We start from the raw sequence: 20,358 nt of genomic DNA, 5'->3' as shown, positions 1-20,358 counted from the left end.
GATTGTTTTGACAGCTTAGTATACATTAGAAATAGAGAATTCCCCCTGCCACCTCTAACACACGCACGCACGCACGCACGCACACACACACACACACACACACACACACACACACACACACACACACACACACACACACACACACACACACACACACACACACACACACACACACACACACACACACACACACAGTTTGGTATAAAGAGAGAACAGTCAGATCAAGGTCAGGGAGAGACGCACACACATTCACTAATACATGCAGACACATGCACACACAGTCACACACACACACACACACACACACACACACACACACACACACACACACACACACACACACACACATTACATCTGACCTGTAGTTGGACTCCTCCTGTGCAGGAAGCTCAGCAGGGAGTTCAGACAGTTGACTGCAGCAGCCAGCAGCAGCTCCTGCTTCTGAAGGAAGACATGAACATGAACACACTGTTTACCCTGATACCAAAACTTTTATTTTTAGTTCAGGGGTCTTCAACAGGGGGTCCGGGACCCCTAGGGGGTCCTCAGAGTTACTACAGGGGGGGTCGCCAAATCTTTGTGTGAGAGGATAATTATTTTAAAATTGACAACTTGAACCCTCGCATATCAATTCTGAGGAGAGCTTTAGTCAAGGCGTTGAGAGCTTGTAGATCGGCTATTTTTGGCAAATAGGTTTAGTGAAGTGGTAAAAAAAGAGCAGACCAAGTACAGAGTGAAAGGTCAAGTTTAGTAAGTAACGACGATTTAAGTGGTTAAAAGTCTGAAAGAAAAACACATCAACACAAATCTAACAGACTGATGACAGTTCTGTCAAACAAGTTTATGAATCAAACTTGATTGAATGAAATCGATGAAAGTCTGTATCAGACATTTATACAATATGTAGAGGGGGTCCCTGCTTCATGTCTCTCTCAGCTAAGGGGTCCTTGGCCTGAAAACGTTGAAGACCCATGTTTTAGTTAATCTTTTCTCATTTTGTGTGTGTGCACACGACGGACAGACGGACGCACACACGCACGCACGCACACACACACAGGGGACAGTAATTTAGGACCTGCGAGGAAGTGTTTTAATAATACATGCGTCTCCCATAGTGCCAGGCCTGGCTGAGCAGTGACTAGTCCTAAAATACTGAAGTAGGCCAGACAGATACAGTGAGGTCTGTGGAAACACACTGCTCCTGAAGACCATAGCACACACATAGGATACAGGACAGGACAGGACAGGACAGGACAGGACAGGACAGGAGAGGAGAGGAGAGGAGAGGAGAGGAGAGGAGAAATGTGTGATGAGGAGAGGAGGGAAGCGATACAAAGACAGCAGAGACACAGAAAGGTGAAGTCATACCCAATTATCTACCTCAACAGAAAACAGAGAGGAGAAACAAAGTGCGAAGAAGAGAGATGAGAGGAGGAGGAGGAGGAGGGGGGGGGGGGGGGGGAATAAGGAGGGGAGCCACAGGGAGAACATGTTTGAGAAAAGGAGAAAACATGGGAGGGCAACTCATAGAGCTGCATCATGTGATCCCAAGTAGAGAAGAGAGAGGAGGGGAACACTTCATATCAGTACCCCAACAGCAGGCCTCAGAGCAACGAACTGCAAAGCCCAAGCTGAGTGTTGCCTTACAGTGTGTGTGTGTGTGTGTGTGTGTGTGTGTGTGTGTGTGTGTGTGTGTGTGTGTGTGTGTGTGTATGTGTGTGTGTGTGTGTGTGTCTGTCTCTCTCATACACACACACACACACACACACACACACACACACACACACACACACACACACACACACACACACACACACACGCGCGCGCACACACACACACACACACACACACACACACACACACACACACACACACACACACACACACACTGTACCCACAGGTATACCAGCTGCCAGAGGTAAAGAACCCCTTGAAATGATATTGGTGTGGATGACATTATGCTCAGCAGTGAACATGTTAACACATAGGCGGGGCAATGTGTGTGTGTGTGCGTGTGTGTGTGTGTGTGTGTGTGTGTGTGTGTGTGTGTTTGTGTCTGTGTGTGTGTGTGTGTGTGTGTGTGCGTGCGTGCGTGCGTGCGTGTGTGCGTGTGTGTGTATATACTGTATATACAAACACAGAAACATAGTATAGTGCGAGGAAAAAAAGGGTTCCCATGGCTGCCTGGGAAGAACTCCTTGCTTGATTCTATTTGAAGCGTTCTCTGCCCTTTAAGCATTTTATATCTGTGCAATCGAAAGCATGATTAAACATACTTCTGCGTTTACAATAAGTGGCTTCTCACCTTTCAGCATTTAGATTTACACATCTAAAACAACAAATTCTTATGAACATCAGCTAATAAAATCCGAATCTTTTGCTTGCAGTGACATTTTCTGTATGAGTGACAATCTGAACATATTCGGCTGCAATGTCAATGAAAATGTTAACATGAAATGTTAACATGAAAAGGTTTTGTAATGCTAGCGGTGGTGGAATAATGGAAAACAAATTGGCATTAACCCTGTCATCCTGGGGTCATCGGACGATCACAAGGAAGACAGAACACCAACGGCTGATCTGTTAAATGTTGCTTGTAATGGATATGTGTTATTTCATCATGGATGTTCTGCAAAACAAATGACCGGATGTAAAGTCAATTTAATGGACAGTGGATCTTGTGAAGCGAGCAGAGCTGGAGCAGCATCTAAGTGGCATTTATACACATCTATCACAACCACTCAATACTGCAGCGGGTGCAGCCCTGCAGAGTCAAGCACTTTAAAATATGCCAGAGCCTCAGCCATGTAGAGGAAGAAAATAATTCATGCTCCATGTGTGTATGCCCGATATCTTCAATGTTTTCAGGCCAAGGACCCCTTGGTTGAGAGAGATGAAGCAGGGACCCCCAACAACCTTCTCATAGATTCCATATAGTTTCATTGTTTGACAGCACGATCATCGGTGTATTTGGATTCATGTAGATTTGTGTTTTCAGATATTTAACCACTTGAACCGTCAATACTTAATAAACTTGACCTTTCACTCTGTTCACCTCTTTGCCGAAAATAGCCGATCTACAAGCTTGTAGATTGGCTATTTTTGGCCTAAGTTCTCAGAATATGGACTCTATGGTTCAAGTGGTTAATATAAAAAAAATAGAAAAGTTTCTATCACGCAAAGATTTGGAGGACCCCCTGTAGTAACTCTGAGGACCCCCTAGGGGTCCCGGACCCCCTGTTGAAGACCCTTGCCCTATAGAATCCTGAGTGTTCATTCAAATCTGAGAGAGCATAAAAGTAACCAAATGGACCCGTTAGGGTCCACCTTTGTACACTCTAAATTACAAACGGATAAATGAACTCTGAGGATTTTAATGTGTGGCTGCTCTGACTTCCCTGTTAACCAATCACTGTAAAGATAATGGCAATCTACTGTATGTGGTCGTGAGATAATGTAATTTAGAGCATCATATTTCTTTATGTGGTGCCCCTATGAATTGTAACACTATATAGCACTGCTGTGGTCATAAAAGGTCACAATTAAAATATAAATAAATCATAAAGTCAAGTCTGTTTGAGTGTCTTCATAAGAACCCAGTTAATGTATAGAGCATAAACCTGAGTGTTATTGTAAATCTGGGAGTGCAAAGTTTATATCTACTGTACATTTGCACGCTCTCTGAATTACAAATGGATAAATGATTTGACTGTATACTAGACAAACTCAAGTCCAGTGTTGCAGGGCATCCTGTACAGCAAATAACATATTTAAAAAAAAAAATTTGCACTATGGGATTACAACTACCCTCTCTGTTGCCTGTAATGTACGCCTACGCTGAGATGACATTTGAATACGCATCATCACGTGAATGCTTGTGAAGGACTAGTTTTCCTCTTTTATAATTCACAGTGTATGAGTCCATACATCACCTGCATACTTAAAAACACATTCTGGAGACAAAGCCTGTCAAGGCATTAGAAACGTGTCTGGCATTCCATGTTGCAAAATGTTCTTTAATTACATTTTAATTCCCCAAGTCTCCTTGCTTGTGAACGGGAGACGGGGAGATAACAGCTGAAGCATAATTGTCTTTGGCTTTATGATCACAACGAGCGCAAGCTAGCAGATTACTGCTAGACAGGTGACAGACATAAAGACAAAGAAACAACACCAACAGGGAGTGGATCATCATAGGAGATAGCCTGTGGTTTTTATTCACTTATTTTACAAAAAATGTCATGTTCACTTTCGTCTTAAAACAAAGTTTACATAGTGCCTTACTATTAGTATATATACATGGCATCTTTATTGACTCCGCCAGGCGGAAAGGCATGGCCGAGACTATGTTTTCGCCCCTGTCCGACGTCCGCGTGCGTGTCCAGGTGTGTGTCCATGTGCGTGTCCGCGTCTCCTTCCGTCTGTGGACAGCTAATCTCCTGCACTGTTTGCAAGATGGCAGCAAAATCGTACACACACACTCCCTGGGTGCCAGAGCAGAACCTCTGCCCCCAATTCTTCACATGGGCCTGTTACAGCGCCACCAGGAGGCGGATTTGTGCAAACCCATTTTTTGGACAGTACTCCTACAAATTTTGTCCAAAAATCACGCAAATCGGTACACAGTATCTATATAGTCATTAAACGATCTTTGAGATGTTTCATATTCCATCCTAATTGGCTAACATTGGCTTCCAAAGTTTGCAGGATTGGTCCATTTTGAACAAAATGCCTCAAATCATGAACGCAGCTTGAGATTTCCATGACTTTTTGCACGCACATTCCCACTAGGTCAAGGAACAAATGCCACCCTTTTCACATTGGCCTGTTATAGTGACTCAATAGCAAACAATGCACACCCACAACCAAAATTCCAATGCTCGGAAGAACACTGCTTCTAGTTCCTTTTTGTCTCCGCCAGGCCGAAGGCTTGGCCGAGACAATGTTTTACCCCCTGTCTGTCCGTCTGTGTGTCCATTCGCTTGTGTGTCCGTCCAACAGTCTGTGTACAGCTAATCTCTGGCACCGTTGGAGCGGTCAGCGTGAAACTGTGCACACTCACTCCCTGGAGGCCAGAGCAGAACTTCTGCCCCAAAAATGTTTCACATCAGCTGTTTATAGTGCCACCAGGAGGCCGATTTTTGCATCTTTTTTTAAATCTGTGAAACAGATTTTATTAAAGACGTGCGATTGTGCTGAGACATTCAGGGGACCTAGGCGACCTAGGCGACCTATTTGCCGATTGGCTGTCGCATGTCACATGGTAACCAAGCTAGTTTCATGATTGGGAGCGGCCAGAGCAGTATAATCAGAGAGTGGTGTCACCGCGGACACGCAACTCTCCATTCTAGGGCTCTGGGAGCGGCCTTGCGCTGTTCTTCTTCTCGAGTTTGGAAAAAAAGGATCCGTTCCGTTTGTCACATTGTTATGATCGTAAAACTATCTAGTTTTAACGTTCAGAACGTTTTCTTTTTGAACAATAAAAACATTGACAGCCAGGGGGAAAAAAATCCATGAAGGACACGGAATGCAATCGTTCACTCGCCGTTGGAAAATTGACATATATTAGACTATTCTGGATGTGTGGCTAACGGCTAACGCTAACGTTAGCTAGCGCTAGCTGCAGGCTAACGCTAGCTAGCGCTAGCTGCAGGCTAACGCAGGCATGTTATACACAATTACTCATGGAATAAAACGGCGACCCTCACCCAACTCGGAATGCAATCGTTCACTCGCCGTTGGAAAATTGACTTAGACTATTCTGGATGTGTGGCTAACGGCTAACGCTAACGTTAGCTAGCGCTAGCTGCAGGCTAACGCTAGCTAGCGCTAGCTGCAGGCTAACGCACGAGTCACGGTGTGTAATAAATTCACTTCAACCTCGTGTTGAGCAGTTAAACCTATTTGCTACGTACGTCTACAAAAACGTTCATATTTCAAAGATAAAGTGCTTACTGAAGTCTCACAGATGTCACAGTATGGTACGCTCAAGCAGAATTACCCGTATCTTTCGTATTGTTTTTTTTTTTTTTATAATCAAATTTTTTATTGAGTTTACACAAGAAAATGAGTGACAGAAATAATAAACAGCATTTTAATCCGATCAGACGTCATTTTCTGTTGTTTTTCAGCCATGCGACCCCATCGGTTGCGAGGTGTACTGCACTTAGATACATTAATACCTTTTTAAGGAAACGACGACCGATCGGATTAAAATGCTCCTCTTTAAATAATACGATCATTACGGGACATTCTGCTGGAGCGTACCCTATGGTGACATCCGTGAGCCTTCACTAAGCAATTTATCTTTGTAATCTGACCGTTTGTGTAGACGTACGTAGCAAATTTGTTAAACTGCTCAACAGCAGATTGTGTTGAATTCACGGTTGGCGCAGCGTAGCGTCTTTACATTTAGCCCAATAATGCTAATCTACAAAGCAATAACTGATTGATTGATTGAAGAATTTATTAGAAGTTTGCAATAGAAAAAAGTACAGTTTCATGACAGTACAAATCACTGGTACAAGGTCAACTAGAGATCCTAGAAAGCCGAGGCTTATTTCCACAGGAACCACACTTTAAGTATCTCATATAACATTGAAAGACAGACGGGAATGGTCGATAGTGTGTGGGGTTGGTTAACTAGCTAGTACATGCTAACAGGGTTTTTTTCTTTCTTTAATTTTCCTATTTCCTTTTCTGACGAAAATACGCAACCCTTTTTTGACTGATATTATATGATCAAACGGCGTATGTAGACATGTCCGTTCCAACGGTTAATGCGAACCACTTGTTTACTCAATTGGGTATTTTGTTTACGGCGAATTCTATTGCGCCTGTGGTATGCTAATATGCGCTGTTTCTTTCTCTCCGTACATGACGATTACGTTACGGCGGTTTAGTTAAGTGTTAGAGAGCGATCGAATGCTTTGCACTTTATGATGACATGATTGTAGTCGAGACTTCTCGACATGTTTTCGTTGTTTTTATACTTCATCTTCTTACGATGTGGCTCTAATATGCTGATAGCCTGAGTTGGTTGTTTGTTTTTGGTCGGTGGCCGCCATTGTGTGCCTCTGACAGGATGGACCAAACTGTGAACTCTGAACTCTGAACCACGCTCGACCTATGCGCTCGACAATTAATGGTTCTACGCTGCCTCTGCCGGCTGGGAGGTGGTATCACTACTATTTTTGTTACTTTTTCTTTTTTGGTTGTAACAGCAGCCTCTCTCGACTGGCAGGCCTTACTTTATTTTACAACTGACTCATGGACATTAGTTTTTTTTTCTTTTTTTAGCTTTTAGATAAATATGTCGCCACATAGCACCTTCCCTCTGGGATTATATAACCTATTATGTTTTTGTTTTGTTTTTTTAAATTTCTGATGTCTGGGGGCTGCCTTTTGGGACCCGGTGGCAGTCCAGTATTGGGGCGTCTGGGTGGGCAGGTTAAACTTCCTGTCCACCACCATGGAGCACTACCTTCATGGTGCATTCGGCTTGGCCGGGCGCTCCAACGAGCACAATTGGCTGTGTTCGTGGGAGGGAAGTCGATTGGGGAGGAGGAACAGATTTTGTCTCTGCATTAACGGTTCCCACAGTGGTCAGGGCGCCTGTTCAGAGAGGGGTGGAACCGGGGAGGATAGCGTGTACCTCCACATGCGTTACGCCCCCCTGGTGAAGCTCCTTAATGTCAGGTGAAAAGAAGATGGTGGCATGACGGATCGGGTATCGGAGGAGACACGTTGTTGTCTTTACCCTCCCAATGACTACTGTGGGGATTAGCAGGGATAGGTCTTAACGTAGAGTATGGGGATGGGGGAATTGGCTTGACACTAAATTGGGTATATGGAGGGAAAAAATGTTTTCTTTTATTATCTCTTAAGGGCAGGGTTCCTCTTCCTTACAACTGAATGTGTACGTACCGTGATCGCCTCAGATCTTGTGTTATTTTGTACCAATGATTATTGTGATTGGAATGTGATTTGGGGTGCCATCACTATGTGTGTACCTGCCTCATTGTGACATTGTACCTTAATAATAAAAAAGATTTGAAAAGAAAGACAGACGGATAGAACATAGTACTTTATCTAACTTTAACTAAAGTTTAAAACATACATAAACCACTTTAGCCCTATGTTATACTAGCCTAGTAAACGACCAACTTCCGTTCTCCAGGAGGATTGCGAGAAACAAATGAAATGGTTTCTGGAAGAGGGGCGGGTACGAGGCTAATGTTATACCAAGGCTTTTTGAAAATAGCCGATCTACAAGCTCAACGCATTGCGGTGCGACGCGTTGTGAGCTTGTAGATCTGCTATTTTCAAACATTTTGTACTTTTACTTTTGGTACTTTAAGTACATTTGGATACCAATACTTTTGTACTTTTACTCAAGTACATTTTTAATTCTGGACTTTTACTTGTAACAGAGTGATTCTACATTGCAGAATTGATACTTTTACTTAATTATAAAAATGTAGGTACTTTTTCCACCACTGTGTAAACGTTTGTGTTCTCATGCCAATAAAGCTTCTTTGAATTGAAGATTGAATTGAATATTGCTCCCCATGTGGCGGAGTACACAATAATGGTAAATAAAGTAGCTTACTCTAAAATAATCCATCCATCCATCCATCCATCTTCAACCGCTTATCCAGCATCGGGTCACTGGGGTAACAGTTCCAACTGAGATTTCTAGAGTTCCTTAATAATAATAATTAAAATAAACAATACTAATGATTATAATTGCGACCGTCAGGTCGCAGTTACTATGAAAACCTCCACCGCCTGTCTGTCCGTCAGTCTGTCTGTCACATCACACTTTTTTGCCCCTATCCATGTGAAATTTTCCACACACAATCCTTGTCTGCCAATCCACAACCTCCACCCTTCCAGGGACCCCCGCAGCTCCAGGGACCCCCGCCAAATTTTTTAAAACACATTTTTGAATACTGCTCCTACAGTTTTTGCCCTAAAATCACACAAATCGCTACACAGTATGTCTACACTTATCTCATCGACATGGATCTGTCCCATATAGCGCCACCATCAGGTCGATTTTTTAACACATTTTTGGACCTAAACTTTTTTTTTTTTTTTTTTCAAACTTTTTTTTTTTTCAAAAAAATGTTTTTTTCAAACTTTTTTTACACTAACGTCAACACACCAATCCACAGATTTTATATTGACTGTGTGTCAATTCTTGTTTTTTAATTAATTCTACAGATTTTGTTAACATCAAGCAAATCGTTACACGTTATCTTTATAGCCATGTGATCAAGACAGATCTGTCCGATGTTTCTGATTGACTACCTGGCCTGAGAGACCTGTGCTTCGAGGAGCACATTTCTCTAGGTGTAATTGTGGTGAAACCTGGAACAATTTGTAGTGAACGTTGTTTTACCAATATTTGTCTGGACCCAAGAAACCCAGCTTGAAACCGGGACAATCACGGACAAACCTGGATGTCTGGACGCTGTGCGCTAGGTGGTTACACAATATTACGCAAATATTGTAACTTCTGACTAAATCTGGCAGCCTCAGGGTTAAATACTGAAGGCTGCTCTCCTGTGTCTCCCATAATTGGTTTCACACAAACACACACATGCACACACTTAATCCAAATGCCCTTCATACCTGTAGCAGGAGTCCATAGAGTGCGGCTGCGAGGCAATGAGCTCCTCGGGAGCCGAGGGGATATAGAGCACTGTCGGTGGTCCCCAGGGGTCTGGGAGCGGCCAACCCTGGACCGCCACTCACACACACTACTGATGACTTCAGGTCCACATCCAGGAGGGCCTGCAGCAACCTCAGGGAGCTGGCTGGAGAGTAGAAAGGAGGGGAAAGAACAGGGAAAGTGAGAGAGGGGGAAAATAAGTTAATGGAGAGTGAGGTGAGGATTAGGGGACACCGCATATTAATGAACAACTAGCCCTTACCCGTTCAAAGATATGAGCTCTGAAATGATGTGCAGTGTGTGGGTTATGGGGTGTGCACTCGTGCACACAGTATATGAGGGATGGAAAGTAACTTTAACTGGTGCTTACATGATAATATGTAGGAGCATCAATGTAAGAAATACCCGTTTCGTTTAATGGCTACAGAGATACTGTGTACCGATCTGCATGATTTTTGGACAACATCTGTAACAGGGCCAGACAACCCCCCCCCCCCCCCCCCCCACCCCCCCGCGCGCACGCCACACACACACACACACACACACACACACACACACACACACACACACACACACACACACACAGCCACACAGCTGGTTAAACATGTTGCCTCATGCTAGATGCAGAATAGATATGCCTCATGCTAGATGCAGAATAGATAGTAGATACACCATAAAAATGCTAATATACAGCATACGATTTGTGAAAGTGACAAACGGGCTTCACAGTTATGTCAGGTGTGTTCATATGCTAATGGTGATGCGATTTCAGATCAATTGCTCCAGCCACTGAGGAGAAACACTGTTACAGACGGACACTCAGACAGACGGACGGACGGACGGACGGACAGACATTCGGAAAATTATATGTTTGATATATCAATGTAATGTAAATACACCGGATTTAGCAAAGATGCTAATTTACATCTGCAGTTCCCACACAAAATATAAAAATCACACCCGTGTGAACTGAGCGGTGGTTTACTGTACTCTACTGTACCTAACTGTACTGTACTGTACATATTCTGTGTTCTATATCTATGAATTCTATGTGTTCTAGATCTATGAATTCTGTCGCCCCCCCCCCCCCAGGCTAGTCTCAACAGCACCTTTTTACCCCCCCCCCCCCCCCTCCCCCCTTCCCCCCTGTGTGTGTGTGCGTGTGTGTGTGTGTGTGTGTGCCTGGCCTGGCCTGGCCTGAAAACAGCGCCCCTCCCTTAACATGTGTGGTCATAAAAGGTACTGTAGGGCAGGCTACATACAGACAGACACGGACGGACGGACGGACGGACGGAGACAGACATACCCACACACACGGCCACGTATAGGAGCGTTGTGACCACCGCTCAAAAAAAAAAATTACACAGGGAAAACAAAGCATGAATAGAAAAACAGTAAAAACAGGTACAAAAAGTGCTAAGTATATAAGGCTAAGACTACAACTAATCCTTTGACTTGGCTCATATGTTATTGCAAGGCAATAACATAGTTTTAGAGGGCAATATACAGTATATAGGTAAACTAAAGTGAGTCCTGTATAAAGTTAGACATGGACAGTTATTCCATGTCAAACAACCCTGTTCCTTGTGCTTTTAATTTGCTTATGCTTCATTTTCCTTTTGTTTGATTGGCTTGGAAGAAATCAATCAAAAGAGCCAATCAAAAGAACTCTGAGTTAAAGTGCCACGTGTTACCATGTGTTTCCTTTACTAGCTCTCTTCTTCCTTTGCTTGAGCCACCTCTCCGGTTCTGTATTCCTTCCCATGTTCTTACTACTTGAGTCCTGTCTCAGAGACCTGTTCTGAATGCCTGACCTGTGTGCCTTGACCTTTTTGCATGTATATGGATTTTAGATTTCTGCCCGCCTTCTGGATGTTTGGACTGTTTTTCAGTTTTTTTGACCTTTGCCTGTCTCCCCCGTAACTTGCTCTACCTCCTGTTGTCTGCAGACTCTGCACAGAGATCTTCTCCGCTGACAACACACTGTGACAAGAGCATTGGTAAGTGGAACTAACAAACAGGTTGTTTTATTTGTTCGACATGTTGCATTCTCAAGACTAAACCACTACCCAGTGTTAATTTAACCTTTAGCAGTGTTAATTTGTTTCAGCTAATTTTGATTTAGTATTTTGAATAACACACCATTTAGTCTCAGTCCTGCCTTAGTCTTCTGACATTGTTTTAGTCTAGTCTAGTCTTTAATTGTCAACTAAATATCAAAATATTTTAGTCTTAGTCTTTTGGGCTAAATATAACCACATAACTCTGAACAAGTCATATCCTGTTACTTCGTCAAACTAAACCATACAAAAAAGATGTATTTGGCTTTAATTTCATTGCAGTCACATACCAGTGTTAATTTTTACAGCCATTAGTCTTAGACTTAGATTTAGTCTTAGGCTTTTGAATAACACAAATAATAGTCTTAGTCTTCTGAAATTGTTTTAGTCTAGTCTAGTCTTATCAACAAAATATCAATTCTTTTAGTCTTAGTCTTAGTCGACAAAATGAACACTGACCTCTAGTTAGAGGGCGGTAAACTGGAGCACTTGGCTGATCACAACCGAGTGCATCCTTTTGCATGCAGGTAGTGGCAAATTTTGATTGGGTCCAACTTTTTAGTGCCAGCTGAACCGGTTCCACTGCGGTGTCAAACTTGAATATGAACTCATCCATTGCACTGCCGATAAGAAATAACATTAATGCCCTCAAACTAGAGGCCTAATGGAGGAGTAGATACAGGACTATGTTTCCATGCCAAAGGCTGCTGCTTTCTAGTTGGGTACTCTGCTTAAGTATTACTCAAGTTCAATAGAGAAAAGCAGCACTCCAATTAAAATAACTATAGACTATACATACCCCAATCAGATTTTGACTTTTGACTTATTGATCTAGAAATACTTTAATTGAATATGGACAAAATGTAAACAAACAAAAAAGCAATTTTGGGGAACATTGTTGAGGAATATGTAAACTAAAACCGTATGTGGCCGATGTTGATGATGGACAAGTAGTAACACTGGTATGGTCATTTAAAACTTGAATGATTAAATAGGTAAGCCACAGCACCAAAAATGTATTGGTCAAAAAAAAGGTGACGTCTTCTCTATTCTTTTATATTGGAGTGTTGCTTTTTGAAATATCATCGGTGGAAGGAAACCTTGTATGTCCAAAACCTTTCATTATTATGGTTATATTTTGTAATGAAAATAATGAAATTTCCCAATCTACAAGCTCACAGCGTGTCGCATCGGGATACGTTCTGAGCTTGTAGATCTACTATTTTCATTACTTTCGTGCAACACTTTTGTATTGATGAAGTAGGGCATTCATTTACGAAGAAACATAACAAGCTGAAATATGGTTTAATTCTCCCAGACAGCAACGATATGTGGAATACTGAACTAGTGTGAAGATGGACCCGTAACAATGAGGATATTACTGTGTACGGTACATTTACAGTATATCCCGGGCTTCAGTTATATCTTAGGACCTGCGTTGTGCATCATAGATTCTCTTCACCCTCCCTTGTGACACTTTCTTGTCACAGTAAAATAACAATATACCTAAACAGTGGGTCGCTCTCTTTTCTGGATAAGGGCCCACATGAACATCTGTTTGCGGCCCACTCATCTCACCACTGGGTGGCATGTTTATTTTTATCAGTTAATCCATTGTGTTCCGGCTTAGATAAATGTAACCAAGGCAGTTTACTTTAAGTTTGTATTTACCGGTATCACAATGAAAACTAAAATATATTTTACATTAATTATTTTATATTAATGCTAAAATTGTTATTTGGGGGCCCACTTGCAATATCCTCATGGCCCACAAGTGGGCCCTGGCCCACACTCCTGCAGGTTGAGAATCACTGGTCTAAAACATATCCTTCACAAAACGCAGAGGGACAAGTAACAGGAAATCAAGGTGAGAGTCAGGGAACGAGATGCTCCTCCATCAGACACATCAGTGCCACACACGCCGACACAACTGCCCTATAGCTCTGTTCCCGGGTTGTCACTGTCTTATGAGAACAGAGTTTATAGAGGACAGAAACAGGATACAAAAGAAGAGGAGAGATGAAGGAAAAATGTGGCAGCTAGTGACAAACATTCAGATGAAAAAGTGACACAGTATGAGAGAGAGGAAGGGGGGGGGGGGCAAGCACATACTGTAATTAACTATATGGCCTACTTGTGCGCCAGCAGAGCACGCCATGACATGAGTAGGGTTGGGGGCGGTAACCGCCGTACCGCCGTACCGCCGTACCGCGGTATACCGAGGCCTACCGCGGTCTCAGGGTCCTTACCGCGGTCAAAATAGTCTATTTTTTATTGAAAACAAGCGAGTTTTAAAACGGGGGAGAGGCGAGGACCGCATGCGCTCCATGCCGCTCTGCTCTGGGCCGCGTACCACAGGTTTGGAACGTCTATGGTTTGGAAGCCACATACGTCACTCGACTCGGAGACACAGTCTACACAGTCACAGCAGCAGCCTCGTAGTAGGGAGCACGGAGAAGCGTAAACTTTCTCTGACTGTAATCCACACAACACAAGTATGTTAATACATACCTTGTGTTGTGGCAGTAGTACCTTGTGGCATTTTGTTTTTTATTCATACGGATTACAGGCGGAGCGCGGACCGCGTGGACTAAAAGCGAAAATGAAACTATCTTTTACTTTTCCCACCGCGTCGCGCCGAGCCGCCGACTCGCCCGTTGTGCCCCGTCGCCGATTTTATAACCTTTTCTGTCAAGTCTTGTCACTAAAACCTGTATATATCAGCACTCAATCGCTGCGATTTCAGACGTGAGTTAATCACTGTACACGATCTGATTACCCGTCTCCGTCTCTCTTCTGGTTTGTTCACACACAGCAGTCTGTGTCTTAAAAGCCCAAGTAGCTACCGTTACTATGGTAACCCGACAGATCTAAAAGCTCAGAACGCGTCGCGGATGCGACGTGTTGTGAGCTTGTAGATCTGCTCCTTTCAAAGCCAAACCTGCTGTGCTGTACGGGGAAGTATAACTCGGGCAGTTAGGCTGTGGAGAGGCGACTTTTGGGAAGACGATTGCAATATTTTGGCTTATCGCCGAACCTTAATTAATAGATACGGGGGTGCGGTAATTACCGCAATACCGGCGGTAAATGGGAAGACGGTAATCGCGGTAACAAAATGTCGATACCGCCCCACGCCTAGACATGAGGTGCGCTCACCACTGGCGATGCCAGTGACATCACCCCTGGCATCACCAGGAATGATGACGTTGCCTCCAGATAGGCTGGTCCTTGATTGGGCTATGGGCTTAAACCCACACGGCTACCTACTTACATACCTACCAACCTACATACACAGCCGAACACAGTACTTGCGCGAGTAATGATATAAGCTGCAATAGACTGACAGACTTATACAGTAGTGGATCATACTTTTTCCAGCTGCGACCATGCAGCTAGTGGATCATACTAGCTGCATGGTCGCAGCTGGAAAAAACAGAAGGAGAGATCAGGGGATAGATGTGGAGAGCTAAAGGACAGCTGATTTACTGACAGATGACAGGAGCAGGGGCAGAAAATGTAGACATGAGGTCAGAGAGAGAGACAGAGACAAATAGAGAGAGAGAGAGAGAGAGAGAGAGAGAGAGAAGGTGCATGGTGCAGTAAGAAGTAGGGGTGGAAAAAAGGTCAGCCAGACAAGAGTGAGCGACAGATATAAAGAGTGACAGAGAGAGGAGGAATGATTGCTTAAATGCGGCGGGATGTAGTCTGAGTGCTGGCAGCCATTTGCATAGCACTTATGTCATGTACACTGAGATATTAGAGACCTCAGAGAGAGGAGAGACCCAATTAGTGGCAGCAGAAGAGAAAGGGGGGGGGGGGGGGAGAGAGAGAAGAGATGAGGGAGAGAGATAGTCGGGGGCGTTAGGGAGATAACATGGTCATTTTGTGCCAATTAGTCTAAAAGCGCCACATTTTGCACAGATGTAGCCCAGGGCATGCTCTAATGATTTAGCTAAGGCGCCCGAGTTGGCGACCTTCGTGGTCGCCACAGTGGCCAAATCAAGTTGGGCTCCAATCGACTTTCTATACAGGAGGAAAATACCCAGAAAAAATCTGCGGCGTCTAACTAGGGGTTTGTCATGATGCTGAATCCATTGCAAGCATTTGTTTTGCACAAGAAACAATCCTTGGGCTATAAATGGCCCCAGAAAACGATGGTTTAGTGATGAAAAGTGATGAGTCATCACTTTTCACTGTTTTATGGGCGTTCATTAGGGAGAGATGGCCTGGGCTACATCTGTGCAAAATTTGGTGCTTTTAGACTGATTAGCACGAAATATCCCTAATGCCTCCGACTAAGAGAAAAAGAGAGTGAGAATGAGAGAGAGAGAGAGAGAGAGGTGGGACGAAAGATAAATGAGAGAAAGAGTAGAGGGAAGAAAAGGGAAAATAAAGCAGGAAGAGTGAATGGAGAGATTGAGCAAGGAAAACATTTAGAGATTGATTGAGGGAGGAGAGAATGTGAAAGAGGGAAAGAAGGAGGGCGAGCAAATAGAGGGACAAGCATGAGCTAGAGAGAGAGAGAGAGTGAAGGGGTAGCGAGTTCAGAGGAAGAAAGAGAGCAAAAGGCAAAATAGAGATAAACTGAAGGAAGCAAGATAAGGCAGAAAGAAAGAGGGAGAGAAGGAAAAACACACACAAAAAAAGAAAGAGCGAGAGAGGAAGAAAAGAAAGACAGGGAAAGATAGATAGATATGGATGTGGTTAGACAGAGTGGAGCTCATACATCAGCCTGGTCCTGACAAGCCACTTATCCAGCCAGGCAGACAGAGACAGGAGTAGCAAGGATCATCTCTCTGTGAGAGTGTCACCATGGGACGGCCGAGGCCACTTAATAAAATTAAAGTGCGTGAAACCGTGCTCGCCAGGGCACGGATGACTTAAGGGTGCTGTTTCACAGTTCACACCAGCAGAGAGAGAGACCAAATCAAAACCGGGGAGGCGAAAAGGACAGCATTACACTGACCCCCAGTGTAATAGGTTACACCACCTCAGCTTGCATAATTACTAAAGGTGGGCCGTTATCGGCGTTATCGTGCTGCGTTAACGGGAGACTCTTGTCGGCGGTAAAAATAAATATCGTCGTTAATCGCGGATCAAAGTTGGGTCTGGGAGCTGCATGCTCAATGACATCACACACAGGACAGCGCAGGCAGACTCTGCTGCCATCTTACCTGACTTAAACATCTCTGAATCAGAGACGTCTTCTGATTGGCTGTCACTGTGTCACAGCACTGTGCTTTTTACTTGTACACTCTTTGGGAACCCGCCCCTCTTTCAGAATGCAGGCTCACAGCTGTGACGTGACAGTGTGTTTGTTTCGGTTTTAGCGACTTAGCGTTTGACACGTAATGAAGCGCGTTTATCTATCTGGATATGAAAAGATGAACTGCAGGCAGCAGCAATCAGGTAAATAAAGATTCAACTTGCACTGTGTGTTGTTTAACTTGTTGTGTTGTGCTTTTCAGCCACGTTGTTGCGTGCTGGTGTTTGTTGTGTAATCTGATCTCTCTCATCATCACTTGCTGCGGCTGCCTGTCTGACTCGCTGCAGTCAGCGACTACAGTTGTGATTTTGTTTCTGATTTTGTTTGGTTGTTTTTTTAGGTCCAGTTTGTTTGTTGTTGGTGCTGCCTGCAGCTGCTGCTGCTGCTGGTTCTTAGTTGTTAATTTGAGATTTTGCAAAAACGAGACAGAGTACACTGTCAAAAATATTTTGTTCACCAACATTTCTTTTTCTTTTTTTTTATTAAATAAATAGGCTACAAATAAAATAAACATGCAGCTGTTAATATGGGCTCATTGGGCTGTTTGCAGACAAATACATTTACTGCACCCAGCATTTAGCTTGTTAGAGTGGTCTTGTTGGAGCGCCTTAGTGCAGCTACCTATGTGCAACTTCTTCCAGAGAGATTGATTGATTGATTGATTGATTGATTGATTGACTGATTGATTGATTGTAGTTTCATGACAGTACAGTTCACTGGTACAAGATCAACTCAAAGGAGATCCTAGTAAGCTTTTCGCCTTATTTACACAGGAAACCTTTATGTATCTCATATAACATTGAATGACAGACGGATAGAACTCCATTATCATTTGCAAAAGGGCTCCTGCCCCCATCCTTGCAGGGGGGCCCGCGATTTTCAGGGATGCCACTAATTTTGAAGGCCTTCGGCAGACTTAAAATGAGCCATTTTAATCGCGATTAATCGCGATTAACTCCAGGATTGAGTGCGATTAATCGCGATTAAAAAAAATTAATCGTTGCCCACCTCTAATAATTACACACTAGAGATGCTTTGGCAATTCTGGAATCTTGGAAGAATTTGACTTAAGGCCAGGTTGGAGTAAAGACAAAGACAACTGTTTATTACACAAGGATGCTTCACACCCCGCTGAAATCCAAACAACAATTCTTTGGTCTTGGGATGCCAGAATCGACTGTTAAGCCTTCTGGAGGTGTCCTGGGTCTAATTAAATCCAACATCTGCGATAGGAGATGGCCACTTAAAACAAACACACTCGCGCGGGCGCACGCACGCACGCACGCACACACACAAGAGCAAACCATCTCTCCCTATAAACCACTGAACTTGGTTCTAGGTTAGTTCATCACATCCTGTGTGCTGGTTGAGATTGATTAGTCCTTAACTATTTTGTGGTTTAATCCATAATGTAATCTGTTGTTCTAATGATACAGTAGAAGAATGCTTCACAAACCCTTACGATTTCAAAACCAATTATCCATATTGATCTATCTTGGTTTAAAACATCAGTTAGGGTGTCTGTAGATGCACTGGATGGGCAGGTAGTGTATATTATCAAACAGGAGGACAAAATAACAATATATTATTAAAAAAGAAACACTAAATAGCGAAACGCACAAAATGCAGAAGCTACAATAATCAATCATTATTGTTTGGTTTGTGTGTGAGATAACTGTCTAAAGAGCGCTGTAGGGTACAGTACAGACAGATCTTTCAATCTGTCTCACTGTCTTCTTAATGATTTTCCTTACTTAAAATACAACAAACATTCATTAAAGAACCAATGGATATTCTTTTTTACCCCAAGAAATTAAACCCCTTGAGAAAATCCCCTCCTTGTTGTCAGCATAATTCAACTGTTTCATATAATTAATTTGCTTCCGGTAATAAATTGCATCACTTAATACCTGATTTCTTTGGAGAATTGATACACTCTCATCATCACTCTCATCATCAGTCAGTCTGTCACTTAGTGGGTCTGTTGTTTATGAGTCAGTGAGTTTATTTCAGTAGAAGCTCAGATAGATGCCTGCATTTAGAGAGGATGCTCTAACTCAAATAGACAATTATTCAAAAATATTAAATTACCTGGAAGCTGACGGAATTCATTTGCAAGTGTGATTCGAGTTGCAAATATGGATATGACTGACGTCTGACATCATAGATGTCTTATGTTATAGACCACATGAGACTCACACAATATGTCCATATATGGGCATTCCAAGCTATGGGCTTAATATTGACAACATCAGGGATCTCCATACTGTATATGGGCAGGTCAGCTATATAGACATTGAGGCATTTGTAAATGAATTCTGTCTTGGTCATATATGGACCGTCCATACTGTATATGGGCATTGCCAAATATGGGTCAAGAATGTGATGTCACAAAAGGTCAGCTATAGACATTGATGCGTTTAGCTGCCTTAAGGCTCGGACACACTGTACGATATTTAAGTGGTCGGCGATTATTGGATCGTTAGAGTATTTCACACCACATGAGTGTCTTTCTTGAAATCGGCTGTCATAATATCGTTGTGGTTTTCACACTATGATATTGATCACCGACTTAAGGGATCACACACTGCCAGATAATTCACCAGGATGCGATCTAGACCCGAGATATATAGCCAACATTTGTTTTCATTCCAATGTCCAACGAAAACGTGTCCATGATATGTGCATGCAGCGAGGCAGGACCCAAGGGATTTTCATTCTGTCTCTCTCCATGAGCACACACACACACACACACACACACACACACACACACACACACACACACACACACACACACACACACACACACACACACACAGAGAAATACTTGGGAAGGGATTGCAGAGCGTTATTATCGCGGCCAGATCTTCTCGCAGTGACTTTCACACAACGATCAAAACCTCGGCGAGTGAAGTCCGCAGATCGGCGGTTTTGTCAGCGAGCGCCAAAAATGGTCTGCGACAGCATAATCGGCGCAAAATGTCACGCAGTGTGTATTAGTCATTGAGTCAACAATGTGATGTCACAACAGGTCAGCTATAGACATTATGGCGTTACCAATAAACCTACCTACTGACTCACTGACGGTCAGTATCTGCCGGGTTTGATAGTAAACGCTCCCTACGGTCGTAACAAGCTATATTCCCAATGCAAGTTATCAACAACGTATCATGCCAGAAAGAATACCTTCTCTGTTTGAATCCCAAAACTTTTTCGTAGTTTTGGGATTCAAATGAAAAGTTCGGTTTAAAAGGAGTTTTGTCCCCTCAGCCATTGCTGCACTTACGTAACAGTCTGCTAAACAATCGCCCCATCACTGATGATCTGTCTTTTGTGATATGTTTGTGTTATTA

General features: G+C 43.2%; 1 protein-coding gene across 1 annotated transcript in view; it reads right to left on the bottom strand.

The window, feature by feature from the left end:
* The window catches only part of LOC308282856 (meiosis inhibitor protein 1-like), a gene marked incomplete at its 5' end in the record, with an annotated part of 38,999 nt that overhangs the window by 13,124 nt on the left and 5,517 nt on the right, over nucleotides 1-20,358 (bottom strand). The window contains 2 exons of the mRNA XM_080723244.1: nucleotides 360-441; nucleotides 9,640-9,824. Of these exons, the coding sequence (XP_080579370.1) occupies nucleotides 360-441; nucleotides 9,640-9,824 (267 nt within the window). The remainder of the gene's footprint in view (nucleotides 1-359; nucleotides 442-9,639; nucleotides 9,825-20,358) is intronic.

Source organism: Nannobrachium achirus, assembly GCF_963921795.1.
Source record: "Nannobrachium achirus genome assembly, chromosome: 4".
NCBI lineage: Eukaryota > Metazoa > Chordata > Actinopteri > Myctophiformes > Myctophidae > Nannobrachium > Nannobrachium achirus.
This window is presented reverse-complemented; position numbering and strand designations above follow the sequence as displayed.